General features: G+C 40.7%; 1 protein-coding gene across 1 annotated transcript in view; it reads right to left on the bottom strand.

Annotated features, from left to right (window-relative positions):
- snx29 (sorting nexin 29) overlaps positions 1 to 23548 on the bottom strand; it is a 106570-nt gene that overhangs the window by 20046 nt on the left and 62976 nt on the right. The window contains exon 6 of the mRNA XM_079658816.1: positions 6226 to 6366. Coding sequence (XP_079514942.1) covers positions 6226 to 6366 — 141 coding nt within the window. The remainder of the gene's footprint in view (positions 1 to 6225; positions 6367 to 23548) is intronic.

Raw genomic sequence — 23548 nt, 5'->3', positions numbered from 1 at the left:
AGGATTTAAGCTGGGAGTTAAACTTGGAGCTTAATGTCTACGTGATGACATTTTAAATAAAACCTCACTAAGAGGGAAATTATCTCCTTTAAAAAACTATTTAATTTAGCTTAAAAATATACAGCAAATACAAATCTGAAGTGTAAACATTCAGAATCAAATGTCAAATAAATTATAAATCTTTACAATGAAATAATGAAGATTGTATAAAATAAGAAAAAAATATATATATATAATAATAGATTAATTAAAAATAAAAAAGAATATCAAATATTTGTAGAAACATAAGAAGTTAAAATAAGAACATGCACATGTCCAAAAAAAGATAAAATAAAATAGAAATAGATTCAAATATTCATATTAACGGAGGAAGTTAAGGTAAAATGTGCACATTGTACAACAGTAAATAACATGATTATAAAAAAAATAAGAATATCATAACTTAAAATTATGATGTTTTTGACTAGTTTGTCTATTGGGAATACTATTTCAGATCGTGTGTGTGTGTGTGTGTGTGTGTGTGTGTGTGTGTGTGTGTGTGTGTGTGTGTGTGTGTGTGTGTGTGTGTGGGTAACCTGTTAAATGTCATATGTATGTGAAGAAATTCCCATCACTTGAGATAAATCCATAGCCGATGCTCTTTGCTAGGTTTACCTCTGAGCTGTCAATCATTCTGGGAATTGTGTGTGATGATGAAACCCTGTTAGGCGTGCAATACATTTAGTGAGAAGTGTGTGTGTGTGTGTGTGTGTGTTTGTGTGTGTGTGTGTTTGTGTGTGTCTCTGTGTGTGTGTGTGTGTGTGTGTGTGTGTGTGTGTGTGTGTGTGTGTGTGTGTGTGTGTGTGTGTGTCCAGGTGTCTCCTCCACTACCTGATCTCCACTGACAGTTCGTATGTTTCATCCTCTCCAGAGCAGAGATTCACGGTGCCGCTAAAAGGCTTTTTGAAGGTCTCTCCCTCTCACATCCCTCCTGACATTTACATTTTCTCCATCATTAGCCACACATAATGATGAGAGGCCCTGTGTGTGTGTGTGTGTGTGTGTGTGTGTGTGTGTGTGTGTGTGTGTGTGTGTGTGTGTGTGTGTGTGTGTGTGTGTGTGTGTGTGTGTGTGTGTGTGTGTGTGTGTGTGTGTGTGTGTGTGTGTGTGTGTGTGTGTGTGTGTGAGAACCAAAATCAGCTTTGGATTTGCAAAGCGGTGGAGAAAGTGTCACCTTGTAATGGAAGCTAACAGGAAAAGGGTCAAGAAACAGATTGTAGAAAAAACCCTGGGACAGAGATGAGGAAAACTGAAGGGGTGCGAGAGGAAAAGGAACTCTTATTATTATTATTATTGTGATATATTGAGCACTTTTTCCTTTACTTTTGAAAGACAACACTACGGTAACCCTTCATGACCGAAAGAACCAGATACAAGCGGCCGAGATGGGTTTTCTCCGCAGGGTGGCTGGCGTCTCTCTTAGGGATAAGGGGAGAAGTTCAGTCATCCGGGAGGGACTCGGAGTTGAACCGCTCCTCCTTCGAGTCCAAAGGAGCCAGTTGAGGTGGTTCGGGCACCTAGTTAGGATGGGAGGAGACCGAGGGGGTAGACCTAGGACCAGGTGGAGGGATTATATCTCTCCGCTGGCCTGGGAGCGCCTTGGGGTCCCCCAGTCAGAGCTGGTTGATGTGGCCAGGGGAAGGAACGTTTGGGGCTCTCGGCTGGAACTGCTACCTCCGAGACCCGACCACGGATAAGCGGGAGAAGATGGATGGATGGAACACTACGGTGACCGACAGGGCGACAACCTATAACCCTTTAAATTGCCTCGTGTAGAAATGTGCTGTATAAATAAAAGTGCCGTGCCTTATAGTTATAAACTATCAAAGTCCTGCCGATGTTTTTACAATATTCCCCTGACCAACAGTTGGAGGTGGTATTATGCTACATGGGTTATAGCATATTTGGTTTTCAAGATGTTTGGCCTCAGGACTCGATCACACTGAGACGGTTCAAAAAACGTGGGGAAAACAGCATGCTGTGTCTCTTTGGAGTTGAGCCGTATGCTTTAGAAACAAAAAATAAATGTTTCATCTCTCAAATACTTTAAAAACAGAAGCATTGCCAAGGTTTTATGAGGACGGCCATGCGTTTTGCATTTTTAATATGCCTCTAAACACACTGAGAATACAAAATGCAACTCTCTTCTTTCTTTTTCTGTCAGTGAGGTTGATCTGTGTGGACTTTAGTAAATTACATTTAAATAAAACAACAAACTAGTGTTTAATGGAAGACAATTAGAGTACCTATAGGGAGTTTAATGGATGCACATTGTATTGGCCTGTTAAAGTAAGAACATAAGGGTTGGATTTGATCTTAATTGCAATTAAACTAATATATGTCTTTGCTTTTTGTTTTGTTTTATTTGAGACCGGTGGAATGAGCTCCATTTAAGGCTATTTAAAATGTCAGCTTTTGAAATCTGAGCACGCATCCTGCTCCCTCTTCACCTGAAGAAGAAGATCTTCACGATGCTCCTCGAGAGCAGAAACAAGCTCTGACTGTATTCCAATAACAGGGAGACTCAGCACGGCAGGCCTGCTGTGTACTGACACCACACACACACACACACACACACACACACACACACACACACACACACACACACACACACACACACACACACACACACACACACACACACACACACACACACACACACACACACACACACACACACACACACACACACACACACACACACACACACACACACACACACACACACACACACACACACACCAACTTCACCCAATGCAGAAAAATACCCTGTTTTGAATGCACACTAACACATTAGACACACACACACCGATACACACACACTTCACCGATCTGGTACTTATGAAATCTTTGAGCTGTAAAGCCCCCCACCTGCTGCCTCGTTTTATTTCAGTCTAAAGCCTTGGGCTTTGTTTTTTTTAGCAAGTTTCTCTAAACTTCTGTTTCTAAAGCAGCTCATTTGAGCAGTTTGCAGAAATGATTCAATGTAATGAAAGGTCTTCTCAATAGTGTCTAGCTTGTGGTGTACAAGAACCAAACTTTGTTTAGAGTTACAAAGCTGTAGCATGCATGGGAAATGTTTAATACATGTTTCAAAGATGATGGTTACATCATCATCTGTGGGCAATATTTTGGTAATTTGAGCAGATCTCTGAACAAAAATGTGGGATTTTATTTTTTCCTATTGCTAACGCTCCAACACATTGTGTGTGATAGGCTAAGGGGCGGGACATCTCTAAGCGGTTGACCAATCACAAAAGAGCCGGCCAGCTAACCAATCAGAGCAGACTGGGCTCTGGTTTCAGACAGAGGGTGAAAAGAGGTGCTGCAGCACAGACAGTATGAGAAAAATAAAGATCTTTTTGAACATTAAAGCATGGAGACATGTCAGAGGCACTAAATACTGATATACACCTGAACATCAGCAGGAGAGGACTCTTTAAAGTAGAGACACTACATACTGATATACACCTGAACATCAGCAGGAGAGGACTCTTTAAAGTAGAGACACTACATACTGATATACACCTGAACATCAGCAGGAGAGGACTCTTTAAAGTAGAGACACTACATACTGATATACACATGAACATCAGCAGGAGAGGACTCTTTAAAGTAGAGACACTACATACTGATATACACCTGAACATCAGCAGGAGAGGACTCTTTAAAGTAGAGACACTACATACTGATATACACCTGAACATCAGCAGGAGAGGACTCTTTAAAGTAGAGACAATACATACTGATATACACCTGAACATCAGCAGGAGAGGACTCTTTAAAGTAGAGACAATACATACTGATATACACCTGAACATCAGCAGGAGAGGACTCTTTAAAGTAGAGACAATACATACTGATATACACCTGAACATCAGCAGGAGAGGACTCTTTAAAGTAGAGACACTACATACTGATATACACCTGAACATCAGCAGGAGAGGACTCTTTAAAGTAGAGACACTACATACTGATATACACATGAACATCAGCAGGAGAGGACTCTTTAAAGTAGAGACACTACATACTGATATACACCTGAACATCAGCAGGAGAGGACTCTTTAAAGTAGAGACACTACATACTGATATACACCTGAACATCAGCAGGAGAGGACTCTTTAAAGTAGAGACAATACATACTGATATACACCTGAACATCAGCAGGAGAGGACTCTTTAAAGTAGAGACACTACATACTGATATACACCTGAACATCAGCAGGAGAGGACTCTTTAAAGTAGACACACTAAATACTGATATGAAGTTAAAATGAACAGAATAGGGAGATATTTTAGGTTGTGTCTACATATGTTAAAGTTTTAGTATCAAACCGAAGGACGAATACATCAACAGTAAAGCTGATTTTCTGCGTTCAACCTGACTTGAACACCACCGCTGTGTGAACAGTGTTTTTGTGAAGTAATAGGAACTGTTGATGGAGAGCAAACACACTGTGTGGGAGAGGAACAGACCTCAAGAGGCTTATGAAAATGAATCCACTCAAAATAAAAGCGATGGCAAACGGAAGTTAGGGTAAATTGGGTACAAGAAGAAAATTGCATTAAAATGTATGTAGAGCAGCTAAAAAAAACAAAATCTTTTTTTTTAGTATTATGAGAATTAAATACTGAGTGATTGAAAATGAAATACAACAGGGATGATGAGGATGGTGTCTGACAACCTCTGTTATATTCAGAATGACTAAATTGCTACTTTAACTTATATTAAATCCTAAAAATCATTGTTTTACTGACTTATTCTGGTGGGAAGTTGGTGGTTTGCTGCACATTGGACCACAAACAACAGTCAAATGATAGTGTACTGACTATACCTAACTAAATACAAATACTCCCTGCTGTATAGAAGAAGAATAATATTTATTTATTTGTATTCACTACTATGAACTGTTACTTAAATGTTATTTATTTGGAAGGCTGGAAGGGGGAAAGAAAAGTAAAATGGAAGGAAAACTTTGCTTTAATTTGATCCGGCACGATTGTATCTGTATCTGTCATTCACTTGAACAAATATATAACAAATAAAGTGACTCTGAATCTTTACAGGATACATTTGCATTGGTATTTCGACCAAAGCACGGTGCTCCTTCTTTACAGAGAGCGACAAAGACACAGCGGCTGCTTCTCCTCAGTGATGGCCGACTTTCTGGAGACGGTGAAAACCAATAATTCACACAAATCTACAGAGTGATGGGCTTTCAGAGAGCTTTCGAGGACACACTGAGACACACTGGCTAGACTGGTGATAGACACTTGCCCTTCCACACTTCCACATGATCCTGCACACACACACACACACACACACACACACACACACACACACACACACACACACACACACACACACACACACACACACACACACACACACACACACACACACACACACACACACACACACACACACACACACACACACACACACACACACACACACACACACACACACACACACACACACACACACACACACACACACACACACACACTTTGCAGCCCCTGCACACAGTTCCTAGCCGTGAAAGTGTTTGAAGGTGTGCAGTCGGACCCCAGATTTGGGCGGTGAATCGGGGCCAGAACCAAATTATCCAGCAGATGTTGGAGGGGGGCAGAGGAGATAGGATGGAGAGAGAGAGAGAGAGAGAGAGAGAGAGAGAGAGAGAGAGAGAGAGAGAGAGAGAGAGAGAGAGAGAGAGAGAGAGGAAGATGGAGATGGCAGTTCCCCTGGAGACTACACTATGTAATGTAACTAGGTAAGTAAAGACATGGACTTGGAGCAGTGTGTGTCCGCTTTAGCAAAATAGAAATAGATTGCGAATAGGGAGAGATAGAGAATTATTAAGCTAGTCTCCTTCTCTTAATTCTCCACTTCTGTCCTTGTCTCAGTTTGTTTCTCTGTCTGTACAGAACACAGTGATTAGACCTTGTGATTTGGGCGTCCTGTTGTATGACGATAAGCTGGCGCCTGTTTGTTAAGCTCTCTTCCTCAGCTTAGTTGAGATATTCTTACTTCTGAATATGCATAAATCACGGTTGAAATCATTTTCTCTTTCAGATAAGGATAGGACCAAATAGGCTTTGTTTCAGAGAGTAAACCTAATCGGACCTATGTCTTCTGCCAGAAACAAAGCTGGTTAATGTATATGTATATCCATGCCGCTCACCTTGTTCCCTATGGCTTTCTTGGGGGGGAAGTTGAAGGTGTCCACCTGTGGAAACTGGGTCCGCAGGTGGTTGTGGAGCTCTCTGAACTCGGTGTAACGCCGGTACACGTTCCACTCATTATCCAGGATCCGGATGTACACCTGAGGAGAGGAAAGACACCACATCATTACATTCATAATCAATCAAGTCCTCAAATCAATCAAAGACAAACTGTAAAAACCCCTAGCAACCAAACCAGAACCAAATATTCTTAGATTAAAAAAAAAAAAGCAAGGGAAACCAACCAATAGTGATCGCCTTTATTTTTTTTGCACTTCACATATCTGCCTCTTCAATGCCTTAGAACACATTATTGAAACGGTTAAAAGAACGACTTCCTCTCATCCTTGCAAAAGTACATTTTCACTTACACCCCGCAACAGATACAGACTCGGTCTATATGACTGTGGTGCCACCATTTCCATGCACCATTAGCTGCTGTGTTCAGACTCAGGAGAGATTCAGGGGAGAGGAGAGATGAGCCTATTACAGGAAGGAGAGCCAGCTCTATTTTTACAGCAGAGAACACGGAGGAAAAAGAGAGAGCTGAATGGCTTTTGAGAATTCAATTTATAAAAATGCCCAACAACAAAACATACAGACGTGATTCAGGTACATGGAAGCAGGAATTGATTTAGAAATCGATCAACCCCCCCCTCCCTGCTACCAGGCATAACAAAACACATAGGAGGGCTTTTATAAATATACATACACAACCTTTCATTTCTTAAAGCTTTACAATCAGAATAAGGGGACTGAGCATGCATGCTGCGTTTATAAGAAGGCTGTGCTTCACACTCCCACAGCGCTGTCCATTAGGCTGATGTATAGTGGAGCCTAATGGACTGGTTTCAGCTCCTCTCTAGAGCTAAACACCAGTGCAATACTTCAGCACCAGTTAGCAAATGTTAGCGGTAGTTAAGCTTGCTCCGCTAAAACTGAATCAGAGAAACACACATTTTCCACGTTGAGACACTAGTGAGACGCTAGTGAGTCCATTTGGTTTGAACAGAGTCTAGCACATTAGTTTTAGCTCGGCTTGAAACTCTTCAGATATCCGGTTTCCATCAAAAAGCGTCTTTGCAACACCGATTTATAACAAACTGCTTTGTTCATGTTTTTTTAAAACAAATTTAAATCACTGGCTGTGATGTTTTGAAGAGCAGGAGACTTAAGTAATTGTTGAGCTAATTCCTTTCTAATAATTCAATAACAATATAATAATACACTTAAATATATTACATTACATGTCACTTGTCTAACTTTTTACGGGCACACGTTCATGTCAATATATCTAATATGTATACATGACCCAAATATGTATATATGTTCATTTAACTAATTTCTTATTTTAAAGTTACTTAACTGAATATAATTGTAATTGTATCTTTAATTGTATTAATCTTGTGTGAATCTGTGCTGTCCTGTTTTTCATTCTTACCCTGTTGCTGTGTAAACTACTGAATGTATTAATAAAGGTCCATCTTATCTTATTCTACTCGTTAGAAGCTTTGACCCAAAGCGACTTCCATGCACACAATACTGCAGGCAATCCCCAGAGGAGCAATTTGGGGTGAAGTGTCTTAGTGTAGCACATGCTGGCTGTAGTGGGGATTGAGATCAGCACACTAACCCACTGAGCCACAGCCTCCCCCAAATATATTCATTTAAACGCACACTACACTAGGGCTGCTCAATTAATCATATTTTAATCGCAATTACGATTATGGCCTGCAACGATTACGAAAACAACGTAACCGAAACAAAACGATTTTTTTTTTATTATTACTTTAAAAAAAAGAAATTTTAATAATTCTTTTTTTAAATTCTTTTTTCAGTTGAATTATACTTAAAGTTCAGAGTAATCAACTGTTAACTGTTTTTTTCTCCAATAAATTGATGTTTTCAAAGTAAATGGATAATCGTTTTTAATAATCGTGATATCAATTATTGACCCAAATAATCGAGATTATGATTTTTGCCATAATCGAGCAGCCCTACAGGGGACACATATTTTGATATTGGACTGGCCTTTTCATGTTAGGAATCTTTTAGGTAGGTCACTTACATGTTAGACAAGGATACTAACAGCTGTGACGTCCATCTTAATCTTTAGGTTACGACTCTGATTTTTTAGATGTGTTTTTATTGGAGATAAATATGTTTATGAATGAGTTGAACATGCAAACTACTGTAGAGTTCAGCAGAATGAACGGTGGTTAACAATGTGACAGCATACTTCTGTTTTCCTCGATAATCAAAACCTTCAGTTTGTAAGACATTGGTTACAGTTCTCTCATCTTCATCTTTTAGTGTCCATTGCAACTCCTGTGGAAATGTGGCTACCAGTTAAAAACCTCAACGATAAACCGTGAAGGGATCCTAACCAGGAGCAGCTGACTGCAAACACGTGAAAAGTGGTGAAAAGAACAACTCCAAAAGTCCCGAGCTACTTCACAAAGTCACCAAGACTCTGTCACCACTCCTCAGCAGACAAGAACCCATCAAGGCTTCAAGGTACAGGAACTACATGGTGTGTTCACGTCAACCTCAGGGACGTTGGAACAAGTGGATAATGACAGATTTTGTTTGGTTTGGAGGCGACTGTCCTTTAACAAGATGATCTCTAAGTTTCATAGAAAAACACTTTGGGACTGCCATTAGTGGGAGACTGGCAGCCGAGGCTTTGTTCGCTGTCCTGAATGTCTCTGTGACATCACACGTCAAGACATTTGAATGTTTTTTTATATGGGGAATGAAACTCCACAGTATAGTTGAATAGACTGATGTAAAAGCACGTACCATCATTTGCATCTACTGAGTAAGTGGGAGGTGAGAAAGGATATCATAACGGCTTTTCTTTTATCCTACGCTTGCTTCTTTGTGTCTTTATCAATTAACGCTCACTTTATGAATTAAGAATTAATTGCCGACAGTGAGACATTTTGAACACTAGGATATAAAGTAGCTTGTTGTAATGAAGAGCACTAAAGGAAACCCCTGAATGTGGAAAATGACGATGGTGGCTGACGAGATGAGAGCAGACAAGCTAATGGACGGGAGGAATGTCATGTCAGCACTCTGTGTACAGAAGCACATCCGAGTGTTTTAATTCTTTTTGGCAAGTTAAGAAGGACTCGCTGTGATCTGGCCCTGTGTGTGTGTGTGTGTGTGTGTGTGTGTGTGTGTGTGTGTGTGTGTGTGTGTGTGTGTGTGTGTGTGTGTGTGTGTGTGTGTGTGTGTGTGTGTGTGTGTCTCGCCTTCTTGTGGCTTCTTCTATGGCTTATTAAACTGGGTCATAATAAAAGCTTTATTCGGTAGAATCAGGCATTTCTTACTTTATTTTAGAGTTCAAAAGCGTGGAAATATGTGAAATAAGTATCAATGTCAGTCCGTTAGTTTAGCATTTTTCATCATATTCTAGAATAGATCAATATTTCATAATCCACATCTTTAGTCTGGACTTGTCACAAGTGTTAAATAAGCACTCAGACATATCTATCACCTTCATTATCTCATAAAAACATAGATACACATCTTGCATACTTTAAACTGAAAGCAACACTGAGCACTTACGGCAGCTTTAACTTAAGTTACACTTTTCATGACGCAATGCATGCAGAAGGCAAGGTATGTGCTTTTGCATATTACATAAGGTCTGTTAAAACACCCTGATAACCTTAAAGCACCTGAGCAGCGTGACAAATGAATAATGAATTCATTTTAATGTAATTTCACTTCTTATACTTGATACCACCCTCTTTACACGCCTAAAAGTACAATTTTAGCGAGTGTTTGTGACATGTTATGGAATAAAACACACATTGGGACCAAAATAAACAGCCTATTTTAACAGTCTGGTACCAAAATAATTAGTTTTTTTAATAGTTTTTAATGATTTAATTCTACATAACCCATAATGAGCATGCCTGCGTCAAAGACCAGACATTAGTTAGTGCCATTGCATGTCTTTATGTACTTTGTTATACAGCCAAATGAAGTCTCTTGTCCCTGAGGGCACATTAAGAGCTGCATTAGTGAAGATGTGACATAGAATCAGTCCCATAGTGTCTGTAGACTCTCAGACACCAAATGGATCCTCGCGTATGCCGGCATTAGCAAAGCGAATAATCCACTTTACGCCGTCTCATTGGCAAACTTATTTATGGCCACACACACACACACACACACACACACACACACACACACACACACACACACACACACACACACACACACACACACACACACACACACACACACACACACACACACACACACACACACACACACACACACACACACACACACACACACACACACACACACACACACACACACACACACACACACACACACACACACACACACACACACACACACACACACACACACACACACACACAATTATCTCAAATAGTCTTTCATTATCTCCGACAAAAATCTTGGCGACATCCAAACTGCGTCATCTATGAATATTGGATTCCCATCGCTTTGATATTTCCATTAAAAGCTGCTTCAAACAGGGACGTGGCCTCTCAACTGTCCGTATTTATATTGAGACAGTATTATAATGCGTTTGATGCAAAATATAACCTCAAAGAGCCAATATAAGATGGAAAACCTTTGATAGCTTAAGCAATTTAAGATGTTAAGAAAGGTTTTTTTTGGAAGGAAAGTGCTCAATTTTGCTTCTTTAGTGCAGTATACTGTATCAACCTTTCCCACAAAAGAGGCTCACCTACTTCAGGTGCAAACTCACTGCATTCAGCCAGTATTGTAGCTAAATCAAATGTAAACAAAAAAGTGAAGTTCTTTAGTTGTAACGCGTGCCTTATAGAGTAACTACATTGCACTTCTGCCATAAAGACGGGAAGGTGCAGGAAGTTGGATTTCTCTTTCAGAACATCATTGCTGAAAAAGCCTTTTAGAAATATGTGCTCACTGTTGAGTCGGAGTATCTGTCTGTACTGTGTGTTTGTTTACTGTTGACGGCTTTGGAAGATATTCCTGGTGCGCATCAAACTTCCTTATCTTCACCGGAGAGATGTTATCTACATTTGAGGAAGTTATCCGCAGGAATAACACAAAATGGCTCCAGACATACAGGGCACCACGAGGTTTAGCTTTAAAAATGCAGAGACTGTAACAACTGATTTAGAAAAACACTGGCCTCCTGCAGGAACATTTGAATATTCTTATCTTTAGTCTCGGAAACACCGAATGTCAAAACGAGAGACTGTGATACATCGGCATTTTGAAGTGCTCAAGACACAATCATTGTAGTTACATTGGTAAGATAGCAGACACAATTATTATCAATCTAACAGTGTCAGTAGTCCAGTTAGGTGACCACACATAATGAGAAACGACTACCATTGAAGCACAATGTTCTTCTTTGTTATGAACATTTTGTTGCAGTGTTTGCTGTTGTAATACTAATTCCAGCCACAACTGAATGACGCGAACCGTTACCTCACGTTCTTGACAAGACCAAGGGTGTTTCTCAATGTCGAGGAAGGATGCTCCAGAGCCACTATTTCAAGCATACTACGTCATCGAGTGCCGCCGAAGGACTGTTCCAATGTCCAGCATACTTGGAATTCTACCGAGCCCGGCGTACTTCGTAGCGAGAAATTTCGAGGCTGCACATGTGTAGACTCCGCGGTCTTAAAATCCCCACAATGCTTTGCGCACGGACCAATTTCCAAATCTTTGGCGGAAATCGCGCTCCATTTAAGGCGGGGCCTCGCATATGACGCACACCTGTTAGCCTGTTCCACCATTCTTCGTTTTCCGAGGCTAGGAAGGATTCTTGGCTCGCTTCTGAAGCAAGCCTCCTCGACATTGAGAAACACTCCAAGACTTTCATGAAATGGCAATGTTGAAACCAAAGGCAATGGAGGCAGCTAAAAAGAACAGAAAGCAAACTTCTGATGAACTTAAGATTAAAACAAAAAAGGCGAAACACAAGAACACAAAGGGACCAGGCAAGGTAATACATACTAAAGGATACAACTACACAAAATGACAAATCAGGAGGAACAAGGACGGCAACACACAAGGAAACAGCCAGGAAGGTGTTCAGGCAGACATCAGGAACGCATTTCAGATATGCAACACTAAGCTGTCTGTGGCTCTTTCCTGCTGTAACGCTGCAAATGTCCCCTCTGTGGGACTAATAAAGGGATTCTGATTCTGATTCTGAGGAACATAGACGAGAACATTGATCAAAACATTAGAAATAACAGTAGGGAAGACAGGCAGGTACACAGAGGACTAATCACACTGACAAGACACGACTGGAGAGGGCAGGACACAATGGGAAAACACAAAGAACACAGGAAGAAAGAAGACCACTAATTCAGAACAAAACAGGAAACACAAAGACAGATCTTGACCGAAAGCTATTTTCTGTGATTTTGTGTAAGCTTACATTTTTATAAGATGGTCCGTTTGGGTTGGTGAGTGACAATCGTGTCCACCATCAGAGTCAGATGTTACCCAATGCGGCCTGAATAGTGACGCCATGATAAAAAGCCGAGCTCTGTGTTTTCCCAGCCTGCTTAGCTGTCAAAAGTAGTACTCGTACCTGCTTTTATTTATTTACTACTACCCCTATTACCAGACACCTCAGCACGGGAAGCTGCTCTGAGGTGTGCACACACGCCTCCATCACGATGCATGATTCAGAGTCTCTAATTGCCCGTGTGAAGAAGTTACAACACCTGGTTCAAAGCCGCATGGAGATGAGGAGAACATACAAAATGCAGACGTAAAGGAAAACCTACGTCTCCGAGGACTTCTACGGGGTAACAAGCTCAGCACGACACGCTTCCTGAGGGAAAGAGGACTCTGTGAAATAACGACAGAAATAAAGATCTGAAACGGGAAGTCTGTGAACGGATAATTGCAGCTTTTTCTTTGCTTGACATTTAGCTGGATCTTTAGCCTGAGGGTATTCTAACTACGAGTAGTCGCAGATGATAAGGATGTCTCTCTCCCTGCTGTATCTTTCTGAGAAGACCCTGATACTGTAGGAGTTCACTCTGGGGTGGAAATGAAAGAAAAGGTGTGCAAATCCATTTCCAGCACCGCAGGAGACCAACACGGAGAGATCTCTTTACAGATGAAGGCTATGCTGACATCTTGTTTCTGCAAAAGTATGACTGGTGTTTGGAAGTAGCTGCTGTGTGCTCCGTACGCATCTGTACCCAGAGTTTCTGTCAGACTTTGACCAGGAAACATATTTAAATCTCTCTGGTCTTAAAGGTCACCTAGTACGCCAAATCCACCTCTTCATGTCTCTTCTACATCAATATGTGTCCCCTCTTCTTCATGTCTCTTCTACATCAAGATGTGTCCCCTCTTCTTCATGTCTCTTCTACATCAACATGTGTCCCCTCTTCTCCATGTCTCTTCTACATCAACATGTGTCCCCTCTTCTTCATGTCTCTTCTACATCAACATGTGTCCCCTCTTCTCCATGTCTCTTCTACATCAACATGTGTCCCCTCTTCTTCATGTCTCTTCTACATCAACATGTGTCCCCTCTTCTTCATGTCTCTTCTACTTCAACAAGTGTCCCCACTTCTTCATGTCTCTTCTACTTCAACATGTGTCCCCACTTCTTCATGTCTCTTCTACATCAACATGTGTCCCCTCTTCTTCATGTCTCTTCTACTTCAACATGTGTCCCCACTTCTTCATGTCTCTTCTACTTCAACATGTGTCCCCACTTCTTCATGTCTCTTCTACATCAACATGTGTCCCCACTTCTTCATGTCTCTTCTACATCAACATGTGTCCCCTCTTCTTCATGTCTCTTCTACATCAACATGTGTCCCCACTTCTTCATGTCTCTTCTACATCAACATGTGTCCCCACTTCTTCACGTATCTTCTACATCAACATGTGTCCCCTCTTCTTCATGTCTCTTCTACATCAACATGTGTCCCCTCTTCTTCATGTCTCTTCTACTTCAACATGTGTCCCCACTTCTTCATGTCTCTTCTACTTCAACATGTGTCCCCACTTCTTCATGTCTCTTCTACATCAACATGTGTCCCCACTTCTTCACGTATCTTCTACATCAACATGTGTCCCCTCTGTGGAAAGAGACTCTGAAAGTTTCAGGAACAAAGATTCTCTCTCTTTTTGTCCTGATCCATTTCTATAAAAACCTGTCTGAAAATGAGCTGAGCTGTGTAACCATTAGCCAATCAGCAACCAAGGTAACCCCCCCCCCCCCCCCCCCCCCCCTTGTCACCTGAATCTCCTCCTAGAGCACCATTGAGTTTTTTGTAACCAAATGTCTCTCAGAGGGGCGTGGGGAGGGGCTCCTTATTTTCATCTAAAGTAACAGACAGAGAATCAGCACTTTGGAAACAGGGCTGAAACAGAGGGGATTATGGGTAATGCTGCAATGATCTGTTTGGTGTTTCAGCCAATCAGAGACAGGCTCTGGATATATCTGAGAACTATAATATATTGATGAAAAACAGTATAATAGGGGACCTTTAAAACAGTGAGCACGAAAAAGAATAGCAAACGCTTTTGGAAATAAATTGTACAATGTGGATGAAGTGCAGCCGGTGAGGAGAGCTGACAGCTGGCCTCTGGGGTCTGAAAACATTGATGAAAAACCGTATAATAGGTGAACTTTAATGTCGGCTGAATATAATTCCTTCCGAGCACAATTTGAGGTGTATTAAAAAAAGGCGGGACAGATGAATCAGCATCATGCCTTCTTATCGATGCCAAAACCATCCAACGAGACGCCATCGTCATCATGAGAGCACTACATGGTTATGGATGCTTGGAATGTCCTGCAGAGTCCTCATAAGCGATATTAGTCAGATATACTGCGAATGTGCCAAAGCAGCCCCAGGATGCTCTCTAGAGAATATAATTAAGACAGTGCTTGATTTCAATCTGCAGCAGCACGTCTTAATAAAAATGCTATGAGACAAACAGGTCCACTTGTATTTTGGTTTGTTGACAAGTAGTTTTTATTCTGCTTTATTTTAACTATGGATATATAGGGCTAAAGCTGAGTGGGATGTATTGGTTAAGAGTTACACAAAGGCTTTCTGTACAGCCAATTGTATTTAAGCTCAGTAATAACCACATATAATATCTGACAGGAACTTCTCCCAGTTGTCCGAGATATTGAAAAGTTGGTTGTTAATAGAAAGAAACTTGAAGAACTCAGACCTTATCCAATGCTGTTTCCATAAGTGAAAAATAATGTGATGATTGGACTCCTTGATTGGATCCAAAAGGAATCTGGTTCTTCCTTCTCTTTTGCCATATTACACCCCTAAAGGCCCGGACACACCAATCTGACAACAAAGAACTCACACAGACGGACCCCCGACTGTTGTGTCTCCTCACGTCTCCTGCGTCTTGGCCATGTGTCGCACTGGAACACACCGCAAAGACTTCAGCCGACGGCCAAGAAGCACGTACGCGCTGCGCATGCGTGAGTGGCAATAACTCTCCTTACCAGCAGGCGGCGGTAGTGTGTATTCGTCATTCAAAAAAGGCAACGACCGGAAGACAGACTGCGTGATAACCGAGAGAAGAAGAACAGACTGTGATATAAACAAACAACAAATAGCGTGTTCCATTTTCACTCTACAGCGAGAAGCTCATGGGGCTTTCCTGAACCTGTGTCGAGAGCTGGAGTTAAACTAATTTTCAGATTTGCCTTCTTAATAGTTTGTTTGGGTCCCTCACTTCCGTTACGCTTCTCATGCACTGATTCGCTAAGCTGAACAGCCAATCAGAGTGATTTCTTTTGCCGACAGTCGGCCAAAGGCAGTCGGTACGGCTGAAAAGACCCAACGGTGCGGGACACACTAATCTGAGTAGGGCATAGGACGCTCACCGACGCCGATAATCGGCCTGGTGTGTCCGTGCCTTTAGTTTCATGAAAATAGGACAACTTGTTTTCCCGAACAACAAAACAACACAACGAAAACAGAACGTCCTTGGTGAAGTTAATGAGGGACATTTAAAAAAAAAAAACAAGTCACCATCTGCCTACAACCTGTTAAGACATGTTCTGGTTCCCTCTAAAGAAATGTAACACTGTGTGAAGGTGTGAGGACCAGAAGGAGGCAAAGCAAGGGAGAAACAACAGAACAACAACAAGTTGCAGGAAGAAATTAGTGGGTTTCTTATCGCAAGGCTAGGATGTGAACCCTTTAAAAAACAATTAGAAAAGAAGGCAAAACAGAAACAGAAACGCTTTGGGGAGCCAGAAAGACATTAAAGGCAACAGGATGTCTTTAAAGGTGTTTGAGAGAAAGAGAGAATGAGTCAGGTCACAACAACGGAAAGGCAGAAAAGGCTTATGTCTTCCCCTTCCTCTTGACAGATCATTGTAGACAGAACATTTGCCCAATTAGGCAGAAAATAGAGACCATGAGTTTTGGAGAGTGCGTAGCAAAGGACCACAAATGTATGTTTGTTTCCGGTCTGGGGCCTACTAACGTTGACATTAGCCGCGTTCACACCGCAGTACTTTTCCCACTTTAGTTCCGATATAGTTCCGAAATGTCACGCGTTCACACCAAAAAGAGCCGGAACTAAAATTAGTTCATGAGAACCTTTTTACCCCCTTTTCGGTCCCTGCTAGAGAGCAGGGACTTTCGTGGGAGAAAAAGGTTCCTGTGTCTGATTGGCTGGGCGGAATGCAAACCACGCCCCGTAAAACTCCCCAAAAGTTTTGTGAAGCCGCCATTTTATTATCCTTGCATTAGCATTATTAGCATTATTAGCATTAGCATCAGCCCAGCGCACACATGCAGAGAGACTAACTTATGGCAACACAAAAGAAAACACGGGAGCGGTGGAGATGAGGAGATGTCAGCGTTCTGGCGATTTACTCGGAAGGCTTCAGTAGAAGACGCTGGGAGTCCCAGCAGCTTCTACTGAAGCCAGTCCCCAACTCCGGGGACTTCGGGTGGCAATATACGCCGTGAAGTGGTTTGCGGCCTGCCAGTAAACCCAAAGCAGAAGAAGAAGAAGTGACGTCAGCGGCTTCATTTGTCTAATCTTCCCTCAGGGATTTATTCCGGTGTGAACGCGATCTGTACTTAGTTCATGAGAAGTAAAGAGTTCTCATGAACTAAGTTCTCAGGAACCTTTGTGGGAAAAGTACTGCGGTGTGAAAGCGCCTATTTACTCTCCTTTTTGGCTCCATTTTTGGTCTCGACCAGTTCCTGAGTGAAATATCTGGCTTTTTCCGTACTAAATGTTCCAGTATAGTTACCAGCTAGTTGCTAACGGTGTCCCTCTGCCATTTGGCGCAGATGAAGATAGTATACAGTTACATTTAAGATCTGGCTGAAGTCATTGTCTGTAGAAAACAGTTATGAAAGAAGGAAGCACAAAAACAGAGGAGCTTTGGAGAGCCAGAAACACATTAAAGGAACCAGGATGTCTTTAAAGGTGTTTTTCTTAAGGGGGAGAAAATGAGTCTCACCAAAGCACCGGCAGCAGCGGCTTATGTCACCACCTTTCTCCTCACTGATCATTGTAGATAAAAACATTTGTCCAATTAGGCAGGAAATAGAAAGAGTTTTGAGATTTGGAGAGTGGGGGAGAAGCACGGGACCACAGAAGAAAACAGGCATCATTGTGCTTCCTGTCTGGATAAGAGTCTTGTCCTGAAGTTTCACTGTAAGGTTGATTTGGTGTTTTTGAGTAAAATCTTTGAAATTAGGTAACGGGATTCATGTCGCAGCGAGGATGAATTGTAATAACTTTGCCATCGTCAAGTCAAGATGTTGCTCACCAAATAAATGCTAAATATGTTTCCATATCCCTCAATAGTACTTTGAACGACGTGTTTAAGCATGATGAACCTAAAATGGAGATAATGGTAACCTTTATCTGCTTAAGATCAGCATGCTCATATTCTTTCTGTTTATTCTCTTGTTAAGGAATTAAAGTTGCCAACATGGATGAACTGAAAAGTTACAAAAAGTAGGTCAGTCATAAGAGAGAAAACCCCCAAATTACAAACTGTTTGATTGACAAGTGAATAATGGGAAATGCACCAATAAAGTCTTAATCATAAAACAAATATTCTACAATAACTGGTACAAAAATCAGAGATATGTCACAATGTCACTGTCATCTTTTTAAATCAACACATATTCAGATAACCACAGACTTGATCTCTTCTAGCCTCTAGGTCAGGGGTGTCAAACTCAATTTCATCTCGGGCCACATCAGCATTATGGTTGCACTCAAAGGGCCGGTTGTAACTTTAAGACTATATAAAAATATGTATATAAATATTGAATATATATAAAATAATGTATTATATTACATGATTGCCTCTGCATTGGATTATTATCTGATAGGGTAATAATAACTTCATAATTAACTACGTCTAGAAGCAGAAGTCTAGGGCAAGTAATTGCAAGTCTCTTCAGTGAGAATGTCACAATATGATTTTAAAAGAAATTCAGGAAAAACAAAAAGTAACATTTTGAAAAAAAAGTCAAATTCTGAGGAAAAAGTGAATGAAAGATGCATTGTGGGACATGTAGTTTATGGGTAACGTGCTTCTGTAAATCGGCATGTAATCGTATAATAAAAATATTATATTATTTCAGAGCTCTCGCGGGGCCACAGAAAATGAAGTCGCGGGCCGGATTTGGCCCCCGGGCCTTGAGTTTGACACCCCTGATTTAGGTATTTCAAAAAATAAAGAATTCAAAAAGATTTAAAGCAAAAGTGAAACTCCACAATGAGGCAGACTGAGGGAGAAATAAAGGGGAACGAAGACATGTGGAGACAATACCAACGACAGAGAGCGGCTGATTACTATCTTGACTTCAGTTAAGGTGTTTATTTTAGAGCTCCGACTGAATTAGACGCTGCGAGGAGAAGAGCTATGGATGCAGATGAGGAAGAGATAAGGAGGAGGGAGATTGCTGTTTTAAGAGTGAAGAGGAGGGTGTAAAGAGATTCAAGACAAGGGGCAACTTGAGTTTAAAGCAAGAAAAGGTGTAAGGGCGAGATAAATAAAGTTAAAGTGAAGAGGAGGAGAGAATGGAGGCGGCTGGATGGAGAATAAACTAAGCATTTTTCTGTTGAGTGTGTTGGCTTTTAAATAAAATTAATGCTTTAATAGGGAAATTAACGAGTGGCCTCAAAGCAATCAACAATTAAAACTACTTCTAATATCATTGCGTCGGCGTGATGAAGCAAAATAATGCAAATTGAGTGGAAGATATGAGACTCTGTATTCTTTCCAAACCTCCTCTTGAGTCCTCAGTCTTGCACATTTATCCGTAGACGCCCCAATTCTACAGATAGAGGCTGAGATATTTATTTAGGGGGATTAAAAACAGGCTTCACCTTTACTGTGTCCTCCAAACTCTGTCTCTACAGGAAGGAGGTTGCCAGAGATTTATATGTGAGATCTTAGAGGACGATCCCAAACCTTCCTCATCAATATACCCTTCACTCGAGCACATACTCAATCAGTAAGTACTGCATACTAGGGCTGCTCAATTCATCGTATTTGAATCGCAACTACGATAATGGCTTGCAACGATTACGAAAACAACGTCATCGAAATAAAACGATTTTTTTTTTTTTATTACTTTTTTTTTTATTGTTTTTTTCAGTTGAGTTATACTTAAAGGTCAGGATAATCAACTGTTAAAAACATAAATCTCCAATAAATTGATGTTTTCAAAGTAAATGGATAATTGTTTTTAATAATCGTGATATCAATTATTGACCCAAATAATCGAATTATGATTTTTGCCATCATTGAGCAGCCCTACTGCATACTGCATAGTGAATGTACAATTAAGTATACCGAACAGTTATTCACAATGGAGTAAACTCAGCAATACATCTTCACAATCGTAAATCAACACTTCCTTAACATCTTTTCAGTTTTATTTTAAGGCAACTAAGAAATATTTTCATCAGACGATTATATTTTAGACTATTTGGTTAACCGTCGGGTCTATAAAATGCCGGAAAAATGGGAAAATCGCATTCTAATCAATCCAAGTCTTTAAATATCTAATGTTGTCAGTCAAAAAACCAAAGACAGTCACTTCAATATGATATACAACAGCGAAAAATCAGAACTTCTCGATATTGAAGAGGCTGAAAACAGCAATGTTTCCACTCATTGCTTAGCCAAGTAATCATTGAAGCTCTGTAAAATAAAAATTAATACATTTTTCAAAGTTAAATATGATTCCCAAAGTAAATATATTTATGAGCTCTCAAGTCTTTCCTCTTGACTTTCGTAACGTCACTCGCCATAATGCATAATAACTTTATCCAACAATTCATTATTAAAACCATTGGATACTCGGAAGAGCCACAATGCATTGTGGGTTGGCTAATTATGTCCAGTTAGCTCAGATATCATTCTAAGAAATGGAAGTTTACGTCCAGAAATGTATTGCTTACAAGAAACCCAGATGATATGCAGACAAAACGCACAACATACGCAATTTGACGTCATTCTTAGTATAAATAAAAGCTCATGTGCAGTTTCAAACGCAGCCTTGTCCTCCCAAAGGAACACAATGAATCCGATGATGAATAAGGAGTTACTCATATGTGCTTTCCACTGTTGAAAGGCTGTTACTTACTGTATGTAATCTAACAAGCCATCTCCTGTGTATTCTGAATATGTAACGCACACATCATAGACCTCTTTTGTGTTGCTTCCATTAGTCTGTAAGAGGAGAGAAAGAGAAGCAGCTTGTATTTCTTAAAGGATCCTTGTCATTAAAACATAATTACAGAAACTAAAAGAAAGTGACTTTTTACAGACTAACCAAGCTTCTCCTTCATCACTGTAAAAAAAACACCTCTTAAATGGGAAAGGGACTTATAATTATCCAATATTCAGTGTTACTGTTTGAAAAGGAAGAACATGTCACATCACTTTGAAAATCCTGGCAAACAACACGGCGCCCGCTTCAATCCCTGAGTGCATATTGGTGCTTTTGAAAGAGTTTTGTTGAAAAGAGAAGTGCTGGTTAGCAGACCGCATGTTCATCTGCAGCATAATCAGAAAGCATTATCAGGGGAGTTATTAAAAATGCATTCAAGAGAAAAAATAATGCCAACATCTCATGAAAAAAAGCAAATCAGAAGTAATGTAATCCCATCGGCAACGGCATATGAAATACAAGAATAAATGCATCATTTGCAGCATTCGTAAGCTCTAGCAATAAGCACTGTATTTTCTGAAAACAACCTCATTTAACCAATTAATCCATACATTTAAATCTTGAATAAATCACAACAATCACTAATTTACCTCATGTAAACTCTGAACGACAGATTTTCCGGGACCTTTTGGGAGGCAGAAATCGGCTGTGATCCAATATGGTGAGTTTTAGAGCACATATTTGGCTATTTTAACATTCAACGCATATGAAGCAATATCAGCAACCCTTTTTGAGTCGTGTTTCAGGACAGCTAAAGAAGGTTAGTCCAATATTTACTCTTCTTTTTGCTCTATTTTTGGTCTCCAGCACCTCCTGAGGAAAATGGCTTTTTCACCACTTATTGCTCCACCAGCTAGTTAGTAACTGTATTACTTAATCTTTTGGTGGAGGGCAGATAGTATACAGTTACATTTTTTATGTTTTTTATTGCTGAAATCATTGTCAGCAGATAATTACACTAACAACTACAGTGAGAGTGAACCTATTCGTGGGTCGGAAGACCAAAACAATAGGCTGAAATGTGCTCTGAAGCGCCAAAAAGCTGTAGTGATAATTCTCTCTTAGGCATACTTGCCAACCCTCCCGATTTTCGCGGGAGACTCCCGATTTCATTGCCCTCTCCCTGTTTCCTCCCAGGCTCATATTTCTCCTGCATTTCTCCCGATTTCTGACAAAATCAGATTTACACACGACTGTTTCCACTTGGACTTTAATACAGCTACACCATTGTTTGGTTTCCATGGTAACACGTCTCTTTAGTAGCGCGCGCAACTCAAAGTCTGAGACGGTGAGGCAGATATTCACAGAAAACAGACATCTCCGACAACTCTCTGCTCACTCCTTTCCTGTAAAATATAGGTCCAGCCCACACATATGCTCCATCAAGGACGGTGCTACAGGCCGCAAGGCAGTGCACTTACAACCACAATAAGCATGTTAATGTTAATCTAACAGCTCCGGTGATCCACTAGCACCCCCCCCCCCCGCCCCCATTTTGCATTTTGAAATGCTCCCGATTTCTGAGGTCTAAAGGTTGGCAAGTATGCTCTTAGGGTATGTTACGTTTAGCCACACTTTTTAACATTGAAGTTGTTGTTTATCCCTTTTTCAACAGCCGTGAACTAACATGTCAAGATCTAAAGACATACGATTCAAAATTCATAAAAAAGGCAGAAAAACTACACTCTTCCAACATCATTATATTGGATGAACACAGCATATAATAAGGGTTGAAGTCAGATTATTAAAGGGTATTTTGTCAGCATTGTCTTGCTAATTTGAAAAAGCATAATTGAAATGTCGGCAGTTGATGTTATGTAGAGACTTTTAACGAGAGAACTAAAGATACATACTGTGCTGGAGGTAAATAGAGAAAGTCAGGAGGTTAAGCTCTCATTTATCATGCTGGATAAAGAACCTCATAATGGTGCTTTGTTGGCCCATCTGGAAAAAAAACGGCACTCTCCTTTTTCCTCAGAAAAAAGCAGCCATCAATACACCAGACTCTGTAAGCTTTTTATCACTGGAGGACTCAGCAGAAGTTCTTAAAGACCAGCGGGTGGTATTCAGATATGAGCGTTCAACTTCTGAGTCGGAGGCTACCTTAGGAAAACTGCCTGACGGAAAAACAGGACAAGCTGAGGCTCTTATCTCCGTCTTTAATCACAATTCCTTTATTCCGTTCTCTTCTTCTCCCAATCCCCTTCTCCTGTCAACTCCCTCCCTCCCACTCCTCTCTGTGTGTCCCTCCTTAAACACTTTACTAAAATATAAGTCACGGTAGGAGACTCCATCTCTCTCCCCCTCTTTCATATTTAGTGAATGACTCACTGACAAGTCCTGAAAATGGGCTTTTAGCGTAGTAAGGAAGGAAAGGATTGAGGGTAAAGGCGGGGAGTGGGGGGGTGTGGAGCAACTGGAAGAAAGATGGGAGGGGGGGAAATGAAACATAAGGAGGGAGACAATTAGAGACACAAAGAAAATGGGTAAATATGGCAGAACTGGGGTATTACTAAATACTGCTTTACTTTAATAGATTACTCACTGC

The sequence above is a fragment of the Notothenia rossii genome, assembly GCF_949606895.1.
Source record: "Notothenia rossii genome assembly, chromosome: 11".
In the NCBI taxonomy this organism is placed as follows: Eukaryota; Metazoa; Chordata; class Actinopteri; order Perciformes; family Nototheniidae; genus Notothenia; species Notothenia rossii.
The sequence above is the reverse complement of the archived record's forward strand: the minus strand, read 5'-3'. Positions and strand labels throughout refer to the sequence as shown.